The sequence below is a fragment of the Scyliorhinus canicula genome, chromosome 11 (assembly GCF_902713615.1).
Source record: "Scyliorhinus canicula chromosome 11, sScyCan1.1, whole genome shotgun sequence".
In the NCBI taxonomy this organism is placed as follows: Eukaryota; Metazoa; Chordata; class Chondrichthyes; order Carcharhiniformes; family Scyliorhinidae; genus Scyliorhinus; species Scyliorhinus canicula.
This window is the reverse complement of record NC_052156.1, coordinates 30,499,772-30,523,240: the sequence shown is the minus strand read 5'-3', so window position 1 is coordinate 30,523,240 and position 23,469 is coordinate 30,499,772. Positions and strand designations below refer to the sequence as shown.

Below are 23,469 nucleotides of genomic sequence, written 5' to 3'. Positions count from 1 at the left end.
ATCCACCTAACCTGCACCTCTTTGCACTGTGGGAGGAAACCGGAGAACCCGGAGGAAACCCACGCACACACGGGGTGGATGTGCAGACTCCGCACAGACATGACCCAAGCCGGAATCGAACCTGTGAAGCAATTGTGCTATCCACAATGCTACCGTGCTGCCTATCTTTGGACTGTGGGAAGAAACCGGAGAACCCAGAAGAAAATAAATTATCTTATACAGAAATCCATCAGGATTACAAGAGCTTGGTGAGTTTGTTTGTTTGCGATTGAGCAGTTTAGTATCCCTCGCGCGAAATTATCTGTTGTCATCTACTCATTGCGGTCCATCAACGTTTTAGAAACCAGCAAAATCCAACACGATAAAAGGGCATGTCAGGAAAATAAGTTTTGTATATTCTTGGAAATTCTGACATTCCTGTTGAAACGTAATGATGGCTTGGTGAAAACTTTCTGTCCCTTAAACTTATGTACTTATTGAAACTTTTCACTATACTTTTAATCTACTGAAAGACAATGTATTCTTTAGATTGATGTCCTGATTATGAGCAATACATTTTATTAGACCAGCAAGCCATTTTTCAGACTCAAAACAAAACTGTCACCATGCAATTTTAACTGAAATGTTAGATACTTGTTTCCTCGGCTCACCTAGTTTTTCCACTCCTGACAGTCGGACAATGCTCGGCACAACATCGAGAGCCGAAGGGCCTGTTCTGTGCTGTACTGTTCTATAATTCCATGCAGACACGAGGAGAATGTACAAACTCCACACATTCACCAAAGGTCGGAATCGAACCCGGGTGCCTGGAGCTGTGAGGCAGCAGTGCTAACCACTGTGCCACCGTGGTGCCCAAATACAGTCTTTCTGAACCTTGACAGTAAACGGTTTAAAAATCTTCAAAATTGCTATTTCTTTCGGGTTTTCCCATTTTACATTTGGCCATATTTTGTCACCATTCCTACTTGGATGTTCATGGATAGGGGCATAAATTCTAAAGTATGGACTGAACCATAGCTTCATTTCTCCCTTTGCCTCCTATTGACTCCCCTAACCCTACAGAGTTTCATGAATGATTTCCTCAGAAACCTACCGGATCTAGAGTCTGAGGTTTTAAACAAAATCGATTTAAACTATACCGCTCCTTTAAGAAATGATTCAGTACAACTTACTTTAGGATACTATTGTGTTAAGTATGTAGAAAATGTCCAGATGCATAATCAGTGATTATCTACAAAAAAATCATTTTATTAAAAAATTGTTCAATTCACATTAAGTGAAACTTTTTTTGTTATTTACAGAAAGCATTGTCTGGTTTCTACTAGAACCACGATCAGATGTAAAAAATCAGGTATTTCTGGCCACTGTACAAACATTATGCACCATAACAACAATTAGAGGTCAGCAATTTATATGAAATTTATATTACTGGTTTTATATAAAATAGTCCTTGTGAATCAGTTATGAAATATTTTGCTGTTAGAGTCCCATAAGTCTTTTAGCATCTTCACTTTGTGCCATTAAAGTTTCACTAGCATATTTCTGTAAGAGTTCCATTTTCTTCCGCCGTACAAGAGCCTCCTCAATCTGCAATTATGGAATTTAAAAATATTATCAAATTATTTAATCCAAAATGTAATCCAAATTGATAATTACGTTAAGTACTAAACAGAATTATATGCTGTAAAGCAGAACAATCCACCACTGTAAGACGACTTTGAAATAAGTAATATCTGAAGTAAAGTCACATTTGAAGTACTCGTGATTCGTACTTTAAGAATGCCTTTTGGGCAATATTCGATGCTCATTTTTAAGGCACCATTCCTGCAACCATTTCTACACTCACACTGAAAATAAAAGAGTTTCTGCACGATCTGCACCTTTTCAAACAGTGTTATTGAACGTAGATGTTTTTTCCAAAAAACATTTTATTAAAATTTTCCATTTTCAACAAAACCACCCAAAACAATTAACCAAAATTACACAATAGAAGAGACAAATAAACAAAATCACAAATTAACTTTCACCCAAAAAACTAAACTAAACCCCCTAAAAGCTGATGGTGACTAGGTCCTTAAAAAAGGAAATGAATGGCTGCGATTTTAGATAGAGCTCTTTTACTGACCCTCTAATGTTGTACTTGACCTTCTCCAAATGTAGCAAAGACATGAAGTCACCCAACCAAGCCGAGACATGATGCAGAGTAGGAGACCTCCACCCAAGTAGAACTTGTCTCTGGGTTATTAGAGATGAAGGCAAGGACATCTGCCTTCACGCCTGACTGAAGCACTGGTGAATCTGATACCCTAATAATGGCCACCAGTGGACATGGTTCCAAATCAACATTAAGTATTTTCAACACGGTAATGAAAAAAGAGGCCCAGAAGCTTACCAACTTGGGACAAGACTAGAACATATGGCGTAGTCAGACAACCCCAGAGAGCAGCGCTCACACTTGTGCTCCATCCCAGAGAAAAATCCGCTTATCCTCCCTTTAGTCAGATACGCCCTATGCACCACCTTAAATTGGATCAAACTTAGTCAAGCACATGAAGATGTGTGATTGACCCTGCAAAGGGCCTCACTCCACACCTACCAACCAAAATGAGACCTAATTCACTCCCATTTCATCCTCACCTCACTCAACGGAGCTGAATCCGCTGAGAAGATATGGTCATACGTGTCTGAACTAGTCCCCACATCAGCCCCACCAAAGGCAAAATCCTCTTCAACAGGGAAGAGGGTGGTTCCAAAGGAAAGGAGCAAAAAGTCTTGCGTGAAAAATCACGAATCTGAAAGTACCTGAAAAGACTGGAAACCAGGCAGTTGTAATTTCTCTGCCAACTCCTCAAAACTGGCAAACCTCCCCATCACAAACAGGTCTCCAATCCCCTCCCTGACTTAAACGTCGAGCACAAATCCTCTGAGAGAAAAAGTGGTTGTTGCAGGTGGGGGCTAGCGAAGACAGGAAACAGCTTGAAATGCTGCCTGAACTGCTTCCAAATTCTCAGGGTGGTGACCACCACTGGATTCAAGGAAATTCTCACCAGAGAGAAAGGCAACAATGCAGCAACCATTGCACAAAGACTAGAAAGTGCAGGAACTCACTTCCATCTGTCCCCATATGGAGCCAGTATCACTGAACCACAGCAATATCTTCTGAATATTGGCTGCCTAATAGTAAAGCAATAAGTTGGGTAGAGATAAGCCCCAGATTGTCTATCTCTTTAGGGCAAAGCCCACGTATCCTTGGGAGTCTTACCTTCCCAAATAAAGGAGGACATAAATTTGTTGACTTTGATAAAAAAGGACTTGGGGAGAAAAATAGGGAGACATTGAAAAAGGAATAAAAATCTCAGGAGCACGTTCTTTTTAATAGTCTGAACCCTGCCCGCCAAGGACAGGGCGAGGTTATCCCACCTCTGCAAGTCTGACTTGACACCATGAACCAGATTATCATTTAATTTATGAAGCGAGGCCCAATTGTGGGCTACTCAGACCCTCAGATAACAAAAGCTAGTCCTGGCGAGCAGAAGGGTATGTCCCCAGTTGGGCTCCACTCCCCAAGGGGTTGACCGGGAAACATTCACACTTGTCCAAGTTCAACTTGTGACCAGAGAAGGACCCAAAAATCCCAAGCAGCTTTGTTATCTTGTCCATGGAGGATACTGGCTCCGTAATATAGAGAGGTAGGTCATCGCATAAAGGGTACACCTGATGCTCCACTCCTCCCCTATTTATCCCATTCCATCTAATAGAGGACCTCAGCACTATAGCGAGAGGTTCTATTGCCAAAGCAAACAGGAGTAGAGACAGTTAACACCCAGTCTCGTTCCGCTATTCAATGGGAAGTAACCAGAGTTCAGGGCATTCGTGTAAACATTATCAGTGGGGGCCCTATACAATAGCCAAATCCAGGAAATAAATTTGTAGCCAAATTCGAACCACCCAAGAATCACCAAATCTCAGATATTTCCACTCTACTCTCTCAGATGCTTTTCGGCATCCAGGGAAATAATCACCTTTGGTTTGGGCATCGAGGGGGGGGGGGAAAAGGACAACGTTTAGCAGGCACTGTATATTGGCTAACAATTGTAAACCCTTAACGAAGCCTGTCTGAGCCTCTGAGATTACCTCTGGGAGGCAAAGATCCAGCCACAGCGCCAGCACCTTGGCAAGTAACATAACATCCGCATTTAACAGCGAGATAGGTTGATATGACCCACACTGCTTTGGGTCTTTGTCTTTGAGAATCAAGGAAACAAGGGACCTATGTGAGGGTAGAGGGCAGCAACCCCTGGGATAAGGAATCATTAAACATGTCCAGAATTAAAGGCATCAAATGCTCTGCAAACTTCTTATAAAATTCAATGGGGAAGCCATCTGGGGCAGGGGCTTTACCAGTCTGTATCAACCCAATGCATTTTATCATTTCCCCTGGCCCAACTGGAATTCCAATTCAGCACACCTCTCCAACTCCACCGCTGGGATGGATAAGTTGTTCAAAAAAGTCAGTCGTGACTGATCCCTCAGCCGGAAGCTTCAATCTATAGAGACCCCAATAGAACGATTCAAAAGCCGCATTAAGCCCGTGTTGCGTACCTGTATGATCTCCCGGGAAGCCTCCCATCACTTAAGCTAGTGAGCTGAAAGGCTACTGGCCTTCTCCCATATTCATAAAACATGCCCTTCGAACATCGCAACTGGCCCACTGCTCTGACTCTCGATAATAGCTCGAATTGTGTTTGCAGTTTTCTACTTGGCAACAACTCTGGGGTAGGGGTAGGCGAGTACTGGTGGTCCACCTCAAGAATGGAATCCATTAACCTCTGCTGCTCCAACGTCTGTGTCTTTAGCATTTTAAAGGCTTCCTACAGCGTGGAAAGTGAGATAGCCTCATTTTTATTAAATTTTACATAGTCTCCAACGGCAGTGGACACGATTCACAAAACCCATCTGTTAATAATGTTGTGTCCAATCGCCATGCCGGACGTTGGGAGGGACTTTAACTCTAGCACTGAATCAACAAAATGTGGGGCATGGTCCGAAATCACAATCGTTGAGTACTCTGCTACCATCACAGGAGGGTGGCCATTTTCTCTGCCGACGAGCTCCGAGAGGCCTCCCATTCATTCGGCAAACTTCTGCTGTTCACCTTCTTTCCCCTGAATTTTCTGGGCATTTCAATCATTTAGGATCCTTATCCCATTAATTATGTGGGCTTTCAAAAGAAAATACCCCCCTGAAATGGAGAGAAAAGGGCAGAAAGTGCAGTACTCTAGCAGGAGCCACCTTGTGCATGTCTTCCCCCTACATTATGCCATTGGAGGTCCCCCCCACATAGAATTTTTTCCATGTCCCCTTACCTCTTTTTGTGACGGTACAGGAACATGAGCTATAAATTTTTGCTGGTTTTCCTCTCCTTCCGTCTGTTCCTCACCTTCGTCATCAGACTGGACCATATGAAACATAAATAATTTTAATATGTTGGGAAAAACATCATTGTCCTTATTCTATAAACAATATGCATTTATTTTAAAGCAATTTTAAAAACAAAAATCTAAAAATTCTGAGGTCATGATTTAACACAACTTCTTAGCTGAAGGAAACATTAATATTTTGCTTCTTTTCACCAGCGCCTAGATATTTCTTCTTCAGGATAGACAGCACATTGGCTCAAGGAATAATTAACAAAAATTACTGGGAGAAGACAGCACAATGGCTCAAGTAATAATTAACAAAAGTTAATGGGAGAAATGGCATTTAATATTTAACAAATACACAGAACTGCACCCAAGTGTACAGCAACATTATGCACAAGATAGTTCAGGTCTTACCGACAAATTAATTTTTACCCTGCGACAGAAATGATCCCATACATTGACAATTACAAGTTTGATTTAAGATATTTGATACTGCATTTACCTCATCATCCTTCACTGCATAAATGTTTACTTCTTCCTCCTCCTCTTTATCACCTCCACTCTCAAGTCTGGCCTCTTTATCTACCTTCCATTTTTCCACAGCTTCCAATATGACTAAAATGTGGACAGAAAGTTGAAGTATTTGTAAAACTCAATTCAAATGCAAATTTTGTTCCCAGTCTGTTTTCCCTTACTCAAAATATAAATATTCATGCTCATCTTGAGATACAGATCCCTAGGTCGCAGATTTCTCTTTGTCAATTAGCAATGTTTCACTTTGATTACATGCCTGGAAAGCTGAGAAATCAGGATGGACATAACTGATCGTAAATGAAGACTTCCAGCATTCAACATCTGGAATGTGTGGACTCCAATGCTGGTATGTTATATTTACGAAGCAAACCATCATAACACAGCAATTCACTTCTGAAAATGAAATGAAATGAAAAGAAAATCGCTTATTGTCACCTAGGACTTTTGATCTCAGTTTTAAGTGCATTCATACGTGATCCTGTCTTTGGTATCTGCTAATTTACAGATTGCTCACAAAGTGTAAAAAAGTTGGCAACTTGGTGAGATTGTGAATTCAGTGCAGAGGGAGGAGGTGGTAACACTTTTGGTCGAAAATATCTTAAGTATTTAAAACTTTTGTCTTGTATTTTAGTAGTTGATGCAAAATAGTGTGGAGAATGTTTTTTAAAATTATAATAATTTAAAAGGCATATATGAACAAGCTACATTAAGATGTGGCCCAGCAGGATGTATGCTTGCACTGCAGTGTGCGAAAGTTTGTGAATAGTGAGTCATAGACACTTAATAACATCAAGAGATTGTTAGCTAAAGTTGAAGCTTGTGAAAATGGAAGGTGAATTATTAATCTAGTCAGAAAATTGGCCAGGTGGCAAGAGGCAGAGTGTAGGGATAATGGACAGGTACTTTATTTGACAGGATGTAGCAATGTTTTTCAAACATTTTCTTCCCCCTGGGACACACTTTTGCCAACTGGCTGACCTTTGGGATCCACGCCACATTCACTTACCTTTATTGCATTAGGTCCTAATGAATCACTGGGTGCTAACTTTAAAAAAATAAACAAATGCACGAGATTGCATTTCCCCCAAGAATTTTTTAAAAATCATAAATTATACTCTGCATTAAAATTTTTCCTCCCTGTGAAGAGACCACCCCTCACCAACCACCAGTAAAAATGTTGATAACCATAAATCTCCATCTCCCAATTTCATAGTCAAAAGTATTAAGAACATATGTTCATAGAATAGAAACAGTAAGTTGGCAATACATTTATTGCGCACAAACCCAGCTGGGCTCTGACTAACCAACAGGAAAGGACAAGCAGCAGCTGAAAAATGAGACTTCACATAATAAAACATTGCAATTTTAAAAAATAATAAAATACATGTAAACACTATGAATTTTCTCAGGATGCAAGATATTCAGATTCTGGTCTCTTACCACTGTGATGATTGTGACCGTGCACACAGTTGTTGTCCCAATATCTTACATTGAAACATACATAAAAAATAGAAGGAGGAGGCCATTCGACCCTTCGGGTCTGCTCCACCATTCACTATTGGGACTGATCATCAAGTTAAATACCCCAATCCCGCCTTCCCCCATATCCCTTGATCTCTTTAGCCTCGAGCTATATCTAATTTGTTCTTGAAATTCCACAATGTTTTGGCCTTAACAACTTGCTGCGGTAGTGAATTCCACAGAGTCACCACTCTCTGGGTGAAGAAATTTGTCCTCACCTCAGTCCTCAAACTATGACCCTAGTTCTGGATTAGCTTATATAATCCTGTTAGAATTTTATACATTTCTATGAGATCCCTTCTCACTCTTCTAAACTCCAATTAATATAATCCTAACCAAATTAGTCTCTCCTCATGTGACAGTCTCACGATCTCAGGAATCAGCCAGATACACCTTTATTGCACTGCCTCCATAGCAAGAACATCCTTTTCAGATAAGGGCACCTAAAACTGCATACAATACTCCAGGTGTAGCCTCCCTAATACCTTATACAACTGTAGTAAAACATCCCTAATCCTATACTCAAATCCCCTTGCTATGAAGGCCAACATACCATCTTGTGTAATAAATTGGTAGGTCAGAAAAACAGCCAACCACACAGAAATCATTCAAAACAACTATTTGAACAAAATGCATCAGTGCTGGTACCATTATATTTTCTGTGCTCTGAACAGGATGTTTCAAATAATGGAGCTGGTGCATGTTTGCATGACTCTGTGTTTGATCTTTATGACTTGGCTTTGAAATATCACAGATGACCACTGAAGAATATCTGATACCTGGATATGAGACCGAAGGGGAAGTTCATTCACCTCCCCATCACCTCGATTTATTCCACCCGACCACAAGTCTGGTCCAAGCAGGATGTATGGATTATCTCAATGGGGCATTGACTGTCCCGATGTAATGGATTATTTTAACCCCAAAACTTGTCATTTTAACGTGACCACTGGCAATGGTCGTAATGGTTCCACCTGCTCCTTTCCAACCAATGATCACACCTTCAAATACATTACTGTACTGTCATGGACACCTGTACCATTTCTGTTATCGGGATGATTGGCAGTGTGACTTTGCTGAGGATTACCATAAGTACATCGGCTTCCCTCTGTAGCCAGCATTCCCCACCTTCAGCTCTCCTGTACAATCAATTGCCCCATCAGCTTCATTCCTAATCTATTCTCCCATTTCTTGTCTAAACTTCAAATAACATTGTTTTTTTTTTCTGCCCTCTTTAATTCTGGGCCTGGCCGTTCACATTTTTTTCAACCCTGCACTCCGCAAACCTTCTGGCACCCACGGGTCACAACCTGCACTTTGAAAAACACTTGAGATTTGGCAGCACGGTGGCACAGTGGTTAGCACTGCTGCCTCATGGCGCCGAGGTCCCAGGTTCGATCCCGGCTCTGCGTCACTGTCCTTGTGGAGTTTGCACATTCTCCCTGTGTTTGCGTGGGTTTCACCCCAACAGCCCAAAGATGTGCAGGGTAGGTGAATTGGCCATGCTAAAACCGCCCCTTAATAGGAAAAAAAATGAATTGGGTACTCTAAATTTAAAAAAAAGAAAATCACTTGAGGTACTTAGACACCAACGGTCAATTAGGTGAGATTATACGAACTAAGAGCTGTATTCCATGGAATTTAGATGGCTGAGGGTTAATCAAAGTTTTTGAGAGAGAGAGAGAGAGAGAGAGAGACACACAATTTTCACGGATCAGGAAATCTAGAACTAGTCTAAATATTAAAGCCATACCCTTCAGGAGTGAAATAAGGAAACACTTCTACCTGCAAAGGGTTGGCAAAGTTTGGAACTCTTTTGCAAACTCAAATTAATACTAATGCAATTGTACATTTTAAATATGAGATTGATAGATTTGTTTTAACTAAAGGTATTAAGAGACATGGGGCAAGGGCAGATTATGAGGTGTTAGGTCACAGAATCAACCAAAATCTCACCAAATGGCAGAACAAGATCAAAGGACTAAATGGCCTACTCCTGCTCCTATGTTATCAGCAGGCAAAATGTTTAGTTTTTTCCTTGCATATACAGTGTGTACTACCTTTGAACTTTGCAGGATATTTTTTTAATGTGCATTTAGCTTTTGGGAATCTGCCATGGCACAAATGATCACAATTAATTAAGTTCAACTGGAACTCACATGCACATAAATAGAAATTTCTTACCACATTGACTAACCTAATTCAATGTCTGATGAGAGGAAGTCACTTGTACACTTCATTAAAATCTGAACCTTTAACATATTGCAATCACGCATCTTGTTGCTTAAGCTCATTAAGCAAGACTCTGAGGATTGTGACTGCATATAAACCATATAGGTCAATAGTCGACAGAAGCTGTGTATCCAGTTTTTAAAAAAAATTTACATTACAGAATCAAATTTGGGATTTACTGTGAATGACATCCGTGAGAGATGATGGGAATGTAGCCTCAGAACCCAGATATGGCCAGCTGATCATTACAGTGACATCACAAATATAAGGAGCATTGTAAAAAAAAAAATGTAGTTTCCACTCAAATACATACTCGGGAATTAATTTACTATTCCATGATTTTAATCACACACTCATGGTCACTAACCATTTCCCAAAGCATCACAGTTGAAGTCAGCAGCAAATTTTGTGTGCAGACCTGCCTCCCTTCCTTCTATTGCTGCACAAGAATGCTTCTATTGCTTGAGAGAATGGCCCTTGAAGAGACTGATCGGAATTAATGCCCACTAAAAAAAATAGTACTAGTGTAATACACATACAATGTCAATAGTCTTTAAAGAACATATCAATGCAATAAGTTTATCCTAAATGAGATACCACTGCTGTCTTAAGTTTATAAGAGGTTAAGTGTCTGAAAAGATTAGGTTGATTCAATAACCCTTTGGCATGCTGCCAAAGTTGTAAGCATGTGGAATTTAACTGATTGATTTGTGACAGGAGGAGAACCACATGATCTACAAAGTTATTGGAAGACAACTATTTTTAAAATCAGAACAAGAAAAGAAACCCATTTAAAATGGCATTAATAAATTACTCTCCTGTCTAGCATACTATATTCTTGAATGTATGACACAGTCATTTAAAACAACTAACAGAAAGGTTATTTTTTTAATCCTTTCCAATGCAATAAAAATAAACAAAAATTTGATTGCTGCAGCAGAGTAAAAGAAATCTAGTAGTATTGCTGGAACAAGGCACCGTGATGTCACAATGGGTCAGGCCAAGCAGCCAGAAGATAAAGTCAAATCAATAAGCAATTTATTGATTAATAGACGTGAAGGCATGGTCGTATAAATTCATGGTCGTATAAATGGAAAAAGAGCTCAAGTTACCGAGGCAGGCTCTTGCAGTCCATAGTTGGGTTCCCAAGCAGGTTTGTCATCAGGTTCTAGTTGTGACCCACAAAGCACACAGCAAGTAATTCAAGCAGGAATCCAACATCCTACTCACTTCCACTCAAAAGGTCTTTACTTGGCTCAGTGATCAGTGATCTACTTATATAGTCTATATAAGGGGTTGCAGCTGAACCTCATCTCCAACTTCCTTCTGGGATTTTCGGAAGCCATCTTGTGAAAGGCATGGTTGTAATGCCGGCCCTCCAGTATCGAGCTGGATATATCGAGCTGGATATATATCCTCGTCATGGGCTGAAGCACACATCCAGGGAAGGTTGTGCAAACATCGTGTGCATCTTTGAGATGGCATTAGCATTGACACCTGCTTGACACCTGGGTGGTGGGCCACGTCAAACCGGAACAGCTATAGGCTGAAGCACCAGCAGGTGATCCTGCCATTCTGGTCCTGGTTCCTGAACATCCATCTCAGGGATGCATGGTCTGTAAGTAGAAGTAAACGCCTCCCAATCAAGTAATATTTCAATGACTCAAGCGCCTACTTAATGGCCAAGCTTATTTTCCAATTGTGGAATAATGCTTTTCCGCAGGCAACAATTTACAGCTAACGCATTTGAGTGGATACTCATTTCCAAACTCCTGTGACAATACCGCCCCCAAACTGGTGTCCGATGCATGCGTTTGTAGCCGTATCTGTTCATTGAAATCGGGAGAGCAAAGGATTGGGTAAGGACAGTGCATCCTAAAGGCCTGAAAAGGCTTTCTCAACGGTCTCTGACCATTGAACCCAGTCTGACAATTTGGCTTTGGCCAAATACTGCAAAGGGATGATCATGGATGCAAAGTAAGGGATGAATAGTCAGTAATAAACGTCAAAACCAAGGAATGGCTGGACCTCTTTTTTTTTTGAGAGTGGGGTGGGCCAGTCCCTTATAGCTTCCACTTTTATCTCCTATTGCGTAATTAATCCCCTCCCAATGGTATATCTTAAGTAATTTGCCTCACTCACCGCAGATGGCACTTCTTCGGTCGCCAGTGAGTCCTGCATTCCATTGGGCATCAACCACCCGCTTCAAGTGCAGCATATGTTCCTCTCAAGTCACACTGTGGATGACAACAGTATTGTGGTGGCAAACTGCCAATGGGGGCACAGGACCTCGTCCAGTCGTTGGAAAGTGGCACAAGCTCAGTGCCAGCCAAAGGGCAGCTTGCGGTACTGGTATGGACTATTGGGGTCGTAAAAGCAGTTTTCTTACTAGTCTCTTTTGCCAGGGGTACCTGCCAATATTATTTTGTTAAACCCAGGGTGATGAACCTAGAGTCGCTTATTGAGTTCATCGACCCAGAGCGTGCAATATGTATCAAAGAGGGAGTTGGCATTTAGTTTACGAAAATAATTATAAAACTGAACAGACCCATCAGGTTTTGGTAAGAGGACTATCGGACGAGCCCACTCACTGTGAGACTCCTCGACGATTCCCAGCGGTAACATCAATAAGGTCGGAGTCTTACCGTCTGTCCGGGCTGGGTCACTATTTTGTGCTGTACTAATGCCATTCGTCTAATGAACACATCTTTATTTTACAACAAGAATTCAAGCATCTTTTGTTTCTGTTGTGTGGTCAAAAGCCTCAGTGGCACTTCTGTCACTCAGTCCTCCTCTACCGGATCGGGGTTCAGGGAGGCTAAAAGGCCTCGGTTGCATTCCATTTTTTCAGTAATTTTACACGGTAAATGTGCTCTGATTTTCTGCGATCTGCTCGTCTTATTTTGTAGGTAACTGGACCTATTCAAGTACATCATTGGGTCCCTTTCACTTCGCAAGGAACTGTCAGCACCAGAAGCAGAACACAATCTCCCACCTGGAACTCTTGGGTATGACACCTCTGTTGTAAGCTTTGGTCTGGACCGCGTGGGCTTTCTCCATATGTTCGCATGTATCTGTGTTCTCATTTGATCCACATGTTCGATGACTGTGCACTGAGGACATGGCTGATTCTCTCAGGACTCTTTGGTAATGTCTAGTAGGCCTCATGGTCTTCTGGAATATAGAAGCTCAAATTGCGAGAAACCTGTAGAACCCCTGAGGAGCCTCACGTAGAACAAATAATAAAAATGGCAATAGCTGTTCCCAATTTCGCCAGTTCTTTTCCATGGCTTTCCTTAACAAGGTTTTATTAAATCTTTCCATTAGACCATCTGTCGGTGGATGATATACAGAGGTCCTCACCTGCTGGATTCTGAAGAGTCGACACACTTTTCCCATGATCTGAGACATGAATGGGGTCCCCTGGTCAGTTAGGATCTCCTTTGGTAGACCTACCCAGGAGAGAAAAAAGACACGTTCACGTGCTATATTTTTGGTTGTAGCAGTACAAAAGCGGGGTGGTCTCAGGATACCTTGCGGCAGAATTGACTATCATCAAGCGGTATTGGTATCCCTTAGCTGACTTGATTAGGGGCTCTAGTGGATCCATTTTGATGCATTCAGAGGGGCCATCTATAATGGGAAGTGTAATGAGTGGACTCCACCAAGGGAGGGGGGTGGGGGGTGGCGGCGGCAGTGGTCTGGCATTCTCTGTAGCTTCTGCAAAACTGTGTCACACTCCTGTGTACTCCTGGCCAGTAAAACTGGTTCAACAGTCACTCCTTAGTCTTTGGCACTCCTAGATGCCCCGAGTAAAATGGCTATGGGCGAGATCCAGCACAATGTTTTGATAAGACCGGGGTAAAAACAGCATCCTTCACCTCGATTTCTCCCCTCTTCTCAATTCTATATAGCAGCTGGTTCTTTACTGCAAAATAAGGGAGGGTTAGAGGTGTGTTTGGTTTGTTACATTCCCCTTCATTTGCCCTTGTGACCAGACCTATTTACGGTTTGGGTTCTCCAACTGGGCCTTTCCAAATTTACACCACCATTGCTTACCTACAGTTCATTCTCTGTTAGACCATCTCCTTCCTCACTGGTCTCGGCTTCAGGGGTTTCTCAGCCACAGGGGGACCGTCGTCTGCTTCTCCCTAACACATTTTGGGACCCCTCTTGCCCCCGCAACTCCTGGAGCAGTGGACAGTCTTGGCCCACCAGCACCAGGTACAGGAGAAGCGCAACGACTCTCACCTTGGCCTGATTACTCCAGTTCCCCACAGCCAGAGGAAGTTAAGCAATAGAGTAACTCCAGCTATAACCGTGTACACAGGTTACCTGTACAGTTTCCGTTCCAGCAGGACAGATATTATCTCGAGGAACTATTGCTTGGGTGACCAATGTGACTCTGCTGCCAGAGTCCAGTAAAACAACCACATTCTGATGTTTCACTTGGATCTTCCAGACCTTGGTTGCCCAAACCTTAGCACAGCTGCATGCAGAAATAAGGTGTCAGTCCATCTAGTCCTCTATTCCTATATCCTGCTCCGTCTGTATGGGCAAGATGCCAATTTTTCAGTAGACATATCAGCAGGCTTCTATCTGGAACACAGCCTTTCGGGTCGTCTTGGTCCTCACTCTGGGTTGGAGGGTTTAGTTCAAGTGCATTACGGGGTAATTTCCTCTGATTTTCCGAACTTCATTAACACTTTGGTAGCCAGATGTCGCTCTACCAAGTCCACTGACCGCTTGACGTCTCTGGGAAGATTTCACAGGAAATATTCCAGCACCATTCATTCCACCACCTGGGCTGAGTTCAACGTTTCAGGCTGGAGCCATTTGCGAGCCAGACGAATCAGGTCAAATATCTGGGATTCGGAGCTCGGTCAGAAAGGTAGGCCTAAGAAAGCAGGAAAATGTTGAGTACTCAACAGTCGTGATGACCTCCAGCTGTGCCAGGATTTCTATTCTGAGCTGGTTGTGATCTTCAGCGGCAGCCTCCTCCAAATCATGGTAGGCCTTCTGTGCTTCCTTATGATGCCAATTACCAGAGATCCTCAAGTAGGACTCCACGTCCATCCGTGTCTGCCATTTTCCGTAGCCCATGTCCCCAGACATTCCAGAGGGAGTTTGTGGAGGGAATTTGATGAGCATGGCGTTGAGTCTCTGGAGCTCTGCCTGAAGCTGCTCTTGACCTCATCTTTGACCTTCCAACAGCAACTGGTTGGTGGTGGCTTGTGTCTGGGTTGCTGCTCATTGCGCCTGGATTGCCTCCTGTTGAGTCAGTGTTCCTTGGCAAGCTGCTGGATAAGAACATCCATGTCTCTTTGATCTCTGTGACCAACCACAACCTATGCCAACATTCTCCACCAATCATGATGTTACAAGGGGTCGGGCAACAACATAGGTGGGGTTTAGAGACACAACATAAGCAACCAGAAGATAAAGTCAAAACAATAAACAATTTATTGATTAACACATGAGAAGGTACGTAGCCAAGTTCATGGTCCTATAAACGGAGAAGGGGCTAAAGTTATCGAGGCAGTTAAGGTATCAAAGGATATCACTCATGCAGTCCATAGTCAGGTTCCAAAGTGGATTCTTTGACTGGTACTGGTCGTAACCCACAAAGCACACAGCAAATAATTCACACAGGAATCCAATGTCCTCCTCGCTTCCATGCCAAGGCTTCCATCCCGTTACTATTGCTCAGTGATCACCTTATATGGTCTATCTAAGGGGTTGCAACTGAACCTCAAGATTGACATGGACGCACTTCCAGATTCAAGTTCGCCAGTTCCTTCTGGGATTGCTGGCAGCCATCTCGTGCAAGGCCTGGCTGCACTTGGCAAGTATCAGAAATACCGCCCCTCCAGTACCTGACCACTTGTGACATCACAGTGTAAAGATTAAAATAACAGAATTTTAAATCTACTGACCAAAACTGAAAGAAAAAGCCACTTAAAATTCAGCTCAACAGAATAGTAAACTGGTGAGCCGCATGCAACATCAAAGTTGCAGTTTTGCCTCTAATCCCATTTGACCTCAGCCAAGATGGTGGTACAGGTGCTATAACAATGCTCCTTTGATACCTTAACTGACATGAACTGCCCCAAACAACTCAATTCCTCATAATCCTCGACCGACATTTGGTGGTTAATCAATGGCACAGATTTTACTTGAAGCTGCAACTTCAAAAGCTTGCTGAATAACAAAGATCAAGTCTGTGGTTCTACGGCTGGCCCTAAAGAGCAATGTGATTTTGAAAGTGTTCTGTGCACTACATTCAGCAGCAGGCAATCAATCAAGATGACTAAGAATCTTGCTAGCTCTAGATAGAAGTTAGATGCCCCAAATGTTACTATGGTCAGGTTTCCATTACTTTCTACAATACAACTCAAACATCACCATTCTTTGGCCAATTGTCTCAGAGGCTTGCTGTTAAAGGACAATGCCTTGGCATCACTAACAAGGGCATCCTCAAAAGTATCACCCAATGATCGGTCATCACCAAGATGGAAGATGTTACCCTGACATTGTGAAAATTCCTCAAATAAGCTCACCATAGTTGGTACACAAAAAATAACTACAGTATTGCAATATCTTGATAGAAATGAGGCTATGACAGGTGAGGATCTTGAGAGGATTGTTATCACTAAGGAGGTAGTGATGGGCAAGCTAATGGGGCTAAACGTAGACAAGTCTCCTGGCCCTGATGGAATGCATCCCAGAGTGCTAAAAGAGATAGCTAGGGAAATTGCAGATGCACTAGTGATGATTTACCAAAATTCACTAGACTCTGGGGTGGTCCCGGTGGATTGGAAATTAGCAAACATGACACCACTGTTTAAAAAAGGAGGCAGGCAGAGAGCAGGAAATTATAGGCCAGTGAGCTTAACTTCGGTAGTAGGGAAGATGCTGGAATCTATCATCAAGGAAGAAATAGCAAGGCATCTGGATAGAAATTGTCCCATTGGGCAGACGCAGCATGGGTTCATAAAGGGCAGGTCGTGCCTAACTAATTTAGTGGAATGTTTTGAGGACATTACCAGTGCAGTAGATAACGGGGAGCCAATGGATGTGGTATGTCTGGATTTCCAGAAAGCCTTTGACAAGGTGCCACACAAAAGGTTGCTGCATAAGATAAAGATGCATGGCACTACGGGTAAGGTAGTAGCATGGATAGAGGATTGGTTAATTAATAGAAAGCAAAGAGTGGGTATTAATGGGTGTTTCTCTGGTTGGCAATCAGTAGCTAGTGGTGTCCCTCAGGGATCCGTGTTGGGCCCACAATTGTTCACAATTTACATAGATGATTTGGAGTTGGGGACCAAGGGCAATGTGTCCAAGTTTGCAGATGACACTAAGATGAGTGGTAAAGCGAAAAGTGCAGAGGATACTGGAAGTCTGCAGAGGGATTTGGATAGGTTAAGTGAATGGGCTAGGGTCTGGCAGATTGAATACAATGTTGACAAATGTGAGGTTATCCATTTTGGTAGGAATAACAGCAAACGGGATTATTATTTAAACGATAAAATATTAAAGCATGCCGCTGTGCAGAGTGACCTGGGTGTGCTAGTGCACGAGTCACAGAAAGTTGGTTTACAGGTGCAACAGGTGATTAAGGAGGCAAATGGAATTTTGTCCTTCATTGCTAGAGGGATGGAGTTTAAGACTAGGGAGGTTATGTTGCAATTGTATACGGTGTTAGTGAGGCCACACCTGTAGTATTGTGTTCAGTTTTGGTCTCCTTACTTGAGAAAGGATATACTGGCACTGGAGGGTGCGCAGAGGAGATTCACTAGGTTAATCCCAGAGCTGAAGGGGTTGGGTTATGAGGAGAGGTTGAGTAGACTGGGACTGTACTCGTTGGAATTTAGAAGGATGAGGGGGGATCTTATAGAAACATTTAAAATTATGAAGGGAATAGATAGGATAGATGCGGGCAGGTTGTTTCCACTGGCGGGTGACAGCAGAACTAGGGGGCATAGCCTCAAAATAAGGGGAAGTAGATTTAGGACTGAGTTTAGGAGGAACTTCTTCACCCAAAGGGTTGTGAATCTATGGAATTCCTTGCCCAGTGAAGCAGTTGAGGCTCCTTCATTAAATGTTTTTAAGGTAAAGATAGATAGTTTTTTGAAGAATAAAGGGATTAAGGGTTATGGTGTTCGGGCCAGAAGTGGAGCTGAGTCCACAGAAGATCAGCCATGATCTCATTGAATGGCGGAGCAGGCTCGAGGGGCCAGATGGCCTACTCCTGCTCCTAGTTCTTGTGTTCTTATCTTCATGATGGAGGAGGGTGCAAATACAACTAGTCATTTATGCCAAAAGAAGTCTCCAGTTAGGAGACTTTACAAACTTCACACCAATATGATGATATTCTTGTGCCAAACGTCCTCGTCAGAACATAAGAAGAATGTATAACTTATAATCAGCCAATCTGCTTTCTGCAAAAGCAGTAATGTCCACCCCATATTGAGGGAGGAAGTATAATAGGATAGAGGATGATGACGAAAAACAAATACATTTGTTATAGACATAGAATTCCTACAGTGCAGAAGGAGGCCATTCAGTGCATCAAGTCTGCACCAATCCTCTGAAAGAGCACCTTTCTTCACCGAACCTGAACAACGTTGGACACCAAGGGGCAATTTAGCATGGCCAATCCACCTAATCTTCACATCTTTGGACTGTGGGAGGCAACCTGAGCACCCAGAGGAAACCCATGCAGACTGGGGAGAAAATGCAAACTCCGCAGACAGTCACCCACTGCTGTAATCGAACCCGGGTCCCTGGCACTGTGAGGCAGCAGTACTAACCACTGGGTCACCATGCCGCCCCTGAAGATTCACTTCATATTTCCAAACAGACTTTTTATCCAATTAATGTACTTTTGATGTACCATCTAGTATTGCTTCCATCCTGATGACAATCATAGTAACCGCAATATGAAGAGTGTATTCATTTCAGTTAGTTGTGTGACAGTGCATTTTTCTTTTGAAAAACAATGAAATACCATACAATAAAAACACATTGGAATTGCATAAAATCTCTGCGAAAATTTTATTCCAATTTGAGATACTTGCTCTTTACACCAATATTTGTATTAATTTTTTTTTATATATTAAGGGACATGGACTACAATTACCTACTTCTATCACAATGTTACAGCAGTATTGATTTTTAGATGTCCTTACCTTGCTTCTCAAGCTCTTGTTCCAGGGGCAAAAGGACCCCATCATCTTCATCTCTGTAACCATAATAGTCGGCATCAATGTCTTTCATGAGCTCAGCACGGGTTTTCCGTGGTGGGGCAGGTGCTGCAAGCAAACACATGATTAAATGGCATGTTGTAATTTCTTTGAATGATAAAGTATAGATTCCATATTACACCACCTATAATCATACATATAATTTTAAACTTGCTTTTATATTGTCCATTGTTAACTTCTTTTACTAATACTATTGAAATGCAGCTTCATAGTCTAGGTAATATTGCTTTGATCAATGTGCATTAGCACAATGGGACACTGCATCCGAGCACCAACATGCAGCACCATAGATTGTTCCTGAGATCAGTCATAGTTTGGGCTGATACCATCTACTGGGGATGTGGAGGTCTGAGAGCAGGGCTCCTATACACTTGATTGTACGAGATGTGTGAGTCAAGAATACCAGATAATTTGGAAGCTAGTATATTTAAAAAAAAGGCTATTTGTGTTTCATATTATTAATGAATAATTTTGGTCAGCTTACTAAACAATGTAACTGTAAGCCTGGAAGAATCATAGAATCTTAGAATTTACAGTGCAGAAGGAGGCCACTCACCCATCGAGTCTACACAGGCTCTTGGAAAGAGCACCCCACTTAAGCCCACATCTCCACTCTATCCCCGTAACCCAGTAGCCCCCCCCCCCCCCCCCCCAGGGCATGGCCAATCCACCTAACTTGCACATCTTTGGACTGTGGGAGGAAACCGGAGCACCCGGAGGAAACCCACACAGACATGGGGAGAGGGTGCAGATTCCGCACAGACAGTGATCCAAGCCTGGAATCAAACCTGGGACCCTGGAGCTGTGAAACAGCTGTGCTAACCACTGTGCGGCCGTGGCCCCCACCTATCATTGTTTACTGACACGTTCCACCTATAGTTCCATGCAGATGTTAAAAGTTCCAGGTTCATTACATGAATTAATGCATCGTAGCCACGGCAATAGCAGGAATGTTACCACTGGTCTCGCTTCACTAAGGTTAAGGATGGGTAAAATAGGCCAGCAGATCTGATTTCTATCTAGCAACATAAGTTAACAGGTTGCAGTAGAACACATGAATACTAGGCAAGGATAAGATTTGGACTCAGCTGTGTGGTCCGATGAGTAAATAGCGTGTAAACATTCACCAGCGAGGCACAGACATGAAAAATGTGAATACGAGCAAGGTTCCAAGCCCAGCAAACTTTCCAATAGGTTCATGTTTTCAGAATTAGAGGTGGAGAAAACTTGATGAAAAAAAATGCAAATTTAAAAAAAAAAACATACGTTCTTTTTCAAACAATTCTCGGACTCCTGGCAAATCTTTAGCTGCTCCAAAATATTTGTATCCTCTGTTGCCTGGAACTTCTTTTCCCTCATGATCCAACATTTTTGGTCCAATTCTCTAAATGTTAAAAAAAACTTCATCTTATAAAAAAGACAGCAATAAAAAGCATACAGCGCGAAGAAAGAATTGTCACTAGATGAGAAAAATACATATACATGACGGGTTTTCTCAAATATTAGAACATAGAATTTACAGTACAGAAGGAGGCCATTTGGCCCATCGAGCCTGCACTGGCCCTGGGAAAGAGCACCCCATTTAAGCCCAGAACTCCGCCCCATACCCGTAACCCAGCAACCCCACCCAACCCCTTTGGACACTTAGGGCAATTTATCATGGCCAATCTACCTAACCTGCACATCTTTGGACTGTGGGAGGAAACCGGAGCACCCGGAGGAAACCCATGCACACACGGGGAGAACGTGCAGACTCCGCACAGTGATCCAAGCCGGGAATCGAACCTGGGACCCTGGAGCTGTGAAGCAACAATGCTAACCACTGTGCTACAGTGCTGCCCTTGGTTAAAATGTTGCATTATAGAGTCAATAGATACAACTTCACCACATATTGGATAATCAATGCAAAGTAACAGAGCTGGAGAGAATGTAAGTTAGTGATGTATGTATCCACAGCGGTGTTGAGCTCTTGATTTTAGCTGTTTCAATGAAGGGCAGAGAAACAACTGCCATTTTCTTGAACTCTTCATAGTGACCAGTTTTAGAATGACAAAGGTAAAAGCTTGAGAGGCGGCCACTCACTTTTTATGCTGCAGATCATGCACAATTTAGAGTGCACCATATGAAATGCAGCAGAAGGAATCTCTTAATTAAATTTAGAAGAAGAAATTCCAAATATAAATTTCAATATCACTTGTAAAATGTTTGAGAGTTGAGGGATAGGCTGTATTATACGATAGATCACGTTGCGGGACACTGGTAATTAGATATGGAAGTATTGGGATGTGGATCCTAGTGACCATCAATGTCAGGAAGGAGATTGTATGGTGCTGCACTAAAAAAAAAGCAGTGTTGGAGGCTGCGATGATCAGCAATGGCAAGTGTGAGAAAGGGCATTGGTGTTTGGTAAGGGATGGGGAAACAACAGCAGTGAAGTGTGGCAGGAAGAAAAAGTACTTGGGGTACGTGGAAAACATAATGACCAACAAAGTGGGGAACAGAGAAGCGGTGGAGTCGGGCAGTTTAGAGGTAGGAGGAAGCAAGAATGTACATTGCTTGCTGCTCAAGGGTGAAATTATACATATAAAGAAAGGCTATATTCCTCATACTAACATGAACCAACTTTTTATAGTTAAGCACTTTTATTGCTTTTAAGAAAATGTTTGCCTACCTCAGACACAGAAGCTACTTAGACTGGTGTAACTGTAACTAATAGCTAGTGATTACCCAAGCATGTTTAAAATTAAGAGACTGACAGCTGAAAGAGTTGTTATTAGATCTAGCAGGTTTCAAATCTTCAATCAAAATATAAAATTGGAAAGTTTCTAACAGTTACTGCTGCCATTGTTCAGAAGACAGTGATGGATATTTGACAAAGTTTTCTATGTTACTTACGCCATAGTCAGGACCTCCCAACTCCTTTATTCTGACTTCCCAGTGGCCTTTTTCCCGTAGCAACTTATTGATTTCATCATTCAGGTCACGTATCCGAAATTCTCCCAAACCAGCTTTAAATGAAAAAAAATTATTTGCATTATATGAATGCATATGTAAAAACAAATACGTAAAAAGTTGAAAGAATTTCAGATACTTACCATTTTGTATCTGTGCCACCTTTTTGGAAATTTCACTTATGATCTACAAAACATCATAAAGTTTAAGTATATAGACACAAACTACAGATATTAGGAATACTATTTGCTTTCATGCATAGATCCATACAAAACACAACTAGATGCTTTCATTTCTAGAATCAGTAACGAGGCAACTGTAGCACGATCACATGGAAGAGATACCCTCAAGTTGAAACAGTCTAAAATATTCAAGCTTAATCCCTTAGACTAAGCCCTATACTGCACTTTCTAATTTTGGACATTACACTGGCAGAACGGCGCAAGTGATCAGTGAAACAATTTTTCAATAGTCAGAATTGCTTCATACTACTGGTGCAGTACACTGCTGATTTGAAATTCAGTAATTTATAACAATACACAAATAAATAAAACTATATCATTTTTCATAAATCAAAATATGAAAATTTCACCCTAACAAACATATTAGTTAGAATTCATTCAGCGGTAAATAGTGTTTATATTATTAAAATAAATGCCACTTTGCATTAAACAGCATTAGAATTCATTGTTATTTTCGTTCCTGCACTGTAAGGCTATATTTGGGCTTAAAAAGAGATTTGATTTTTTTTTAATTGAAGAAAAAATACAAGGATGCTCACTCTTATTTCACTCAAAGGTACATTATACCAGCTACAATGAGGAATTGCTATGATCTGCAATTCTATTGCTTCTCTGAATACACTAATGTTGATCTGACATTAGAAGAAACAGAAAACACTGAATGGGATCACAATTATTTAATTCACAACATGTTCACTTGTGCTATTTGACAAACAACAAATGTACTTTAGGAAAAACCTGTGAAATTATGCAACAAACTCGACCAACAATAAACTAATGCTTCATTATTTGATACAATAGGCTCATTCTTTATCCAAAGGGGCACAGTGTCTGTATTGACAGTCATGTTCAATGCAATTATTCTTAGTCCCAAAGCAACCTTTACAGACTACTCTTTTGAGCTCAACAATCTTACTAGTTTTGATGCGCCTTCACTCATTGTGCCATTTTAGAATTGTGTGCAGTTTTGGTCTCCTTCTCGGAGGAAGGATGTTCTTGCTCCGGAGGAAGTGCAGCGAAGGTTTACCAGACTGATTCCAGGGATCGCGGGACTGTCATATAAGGAGAGATTGACTAGGTTGGGATTGTTCTCGACGGAGTTCAGAAGAATGAGGGGGGGAATCTCATAGAGACTTAAAAAATTTTAACGGGACTAGAAAGGTTCGGGTTAGGGTTAACCATAATGCGCTTTTCTGTATCCACTTAAAGTAGAAAATATTCACAGAATTTTGAGAAAACAAAAGGTTACATGTGTATTTGTATATAATTGGCATTGTATAAACTGCACATTTTAAT

At 41.7% G+C, this 23,469-nt stretch overlaps 1 protein-coding gene across 1 annotated transcript in view; it reads right to left on the bottom strand.

The window, feature by feature from the left end:
- Positions 1 to 1,227: 1,227 nt before the first annotated feature.
- Positions 1,228 to 23,469, bottom strand: part of isy1 (ISY1 splicing factor homolog) — a 31,770-nt gene continuing 9,528 nt past the window's right edge. The window contains exons 5-11 of the mRNA XM_038812703.1: positions 22,075 to 22,117; positions 21,875 to 21,987; positions 20,246 to 20,363; positions 18,905 to 19,027; positions 5,926 to 6,038; positions 5,367 to 5,453; positions 1,228 to 1,587 (exon numbers count right to left, since the gene is read on the bottom strand). Of these exons, the coding sequence (XP_038668631.1) occupies positions 1,480 to 1,587; positions 5,367 to 5,453; positions 5,926 to 6,038; positions 18,905 to 19,027; positions 20,246 to 20,363; positions 21,875 to 21,987; positions 22,075 to 22,117 (705 nt within the window). The 3' untranslated portion in view covers positions 1,228 to 1,479. The remainder of the gene's footprint in view (positions 1,588 to 5,366; positions 5,454 to 5,925; positions 6,039 to 18,904; positions 19,028 to 20,245; positions 20,364 to 21,874; positions 21,988 to 22,074; positions 22,118 to 23,469) is intronic.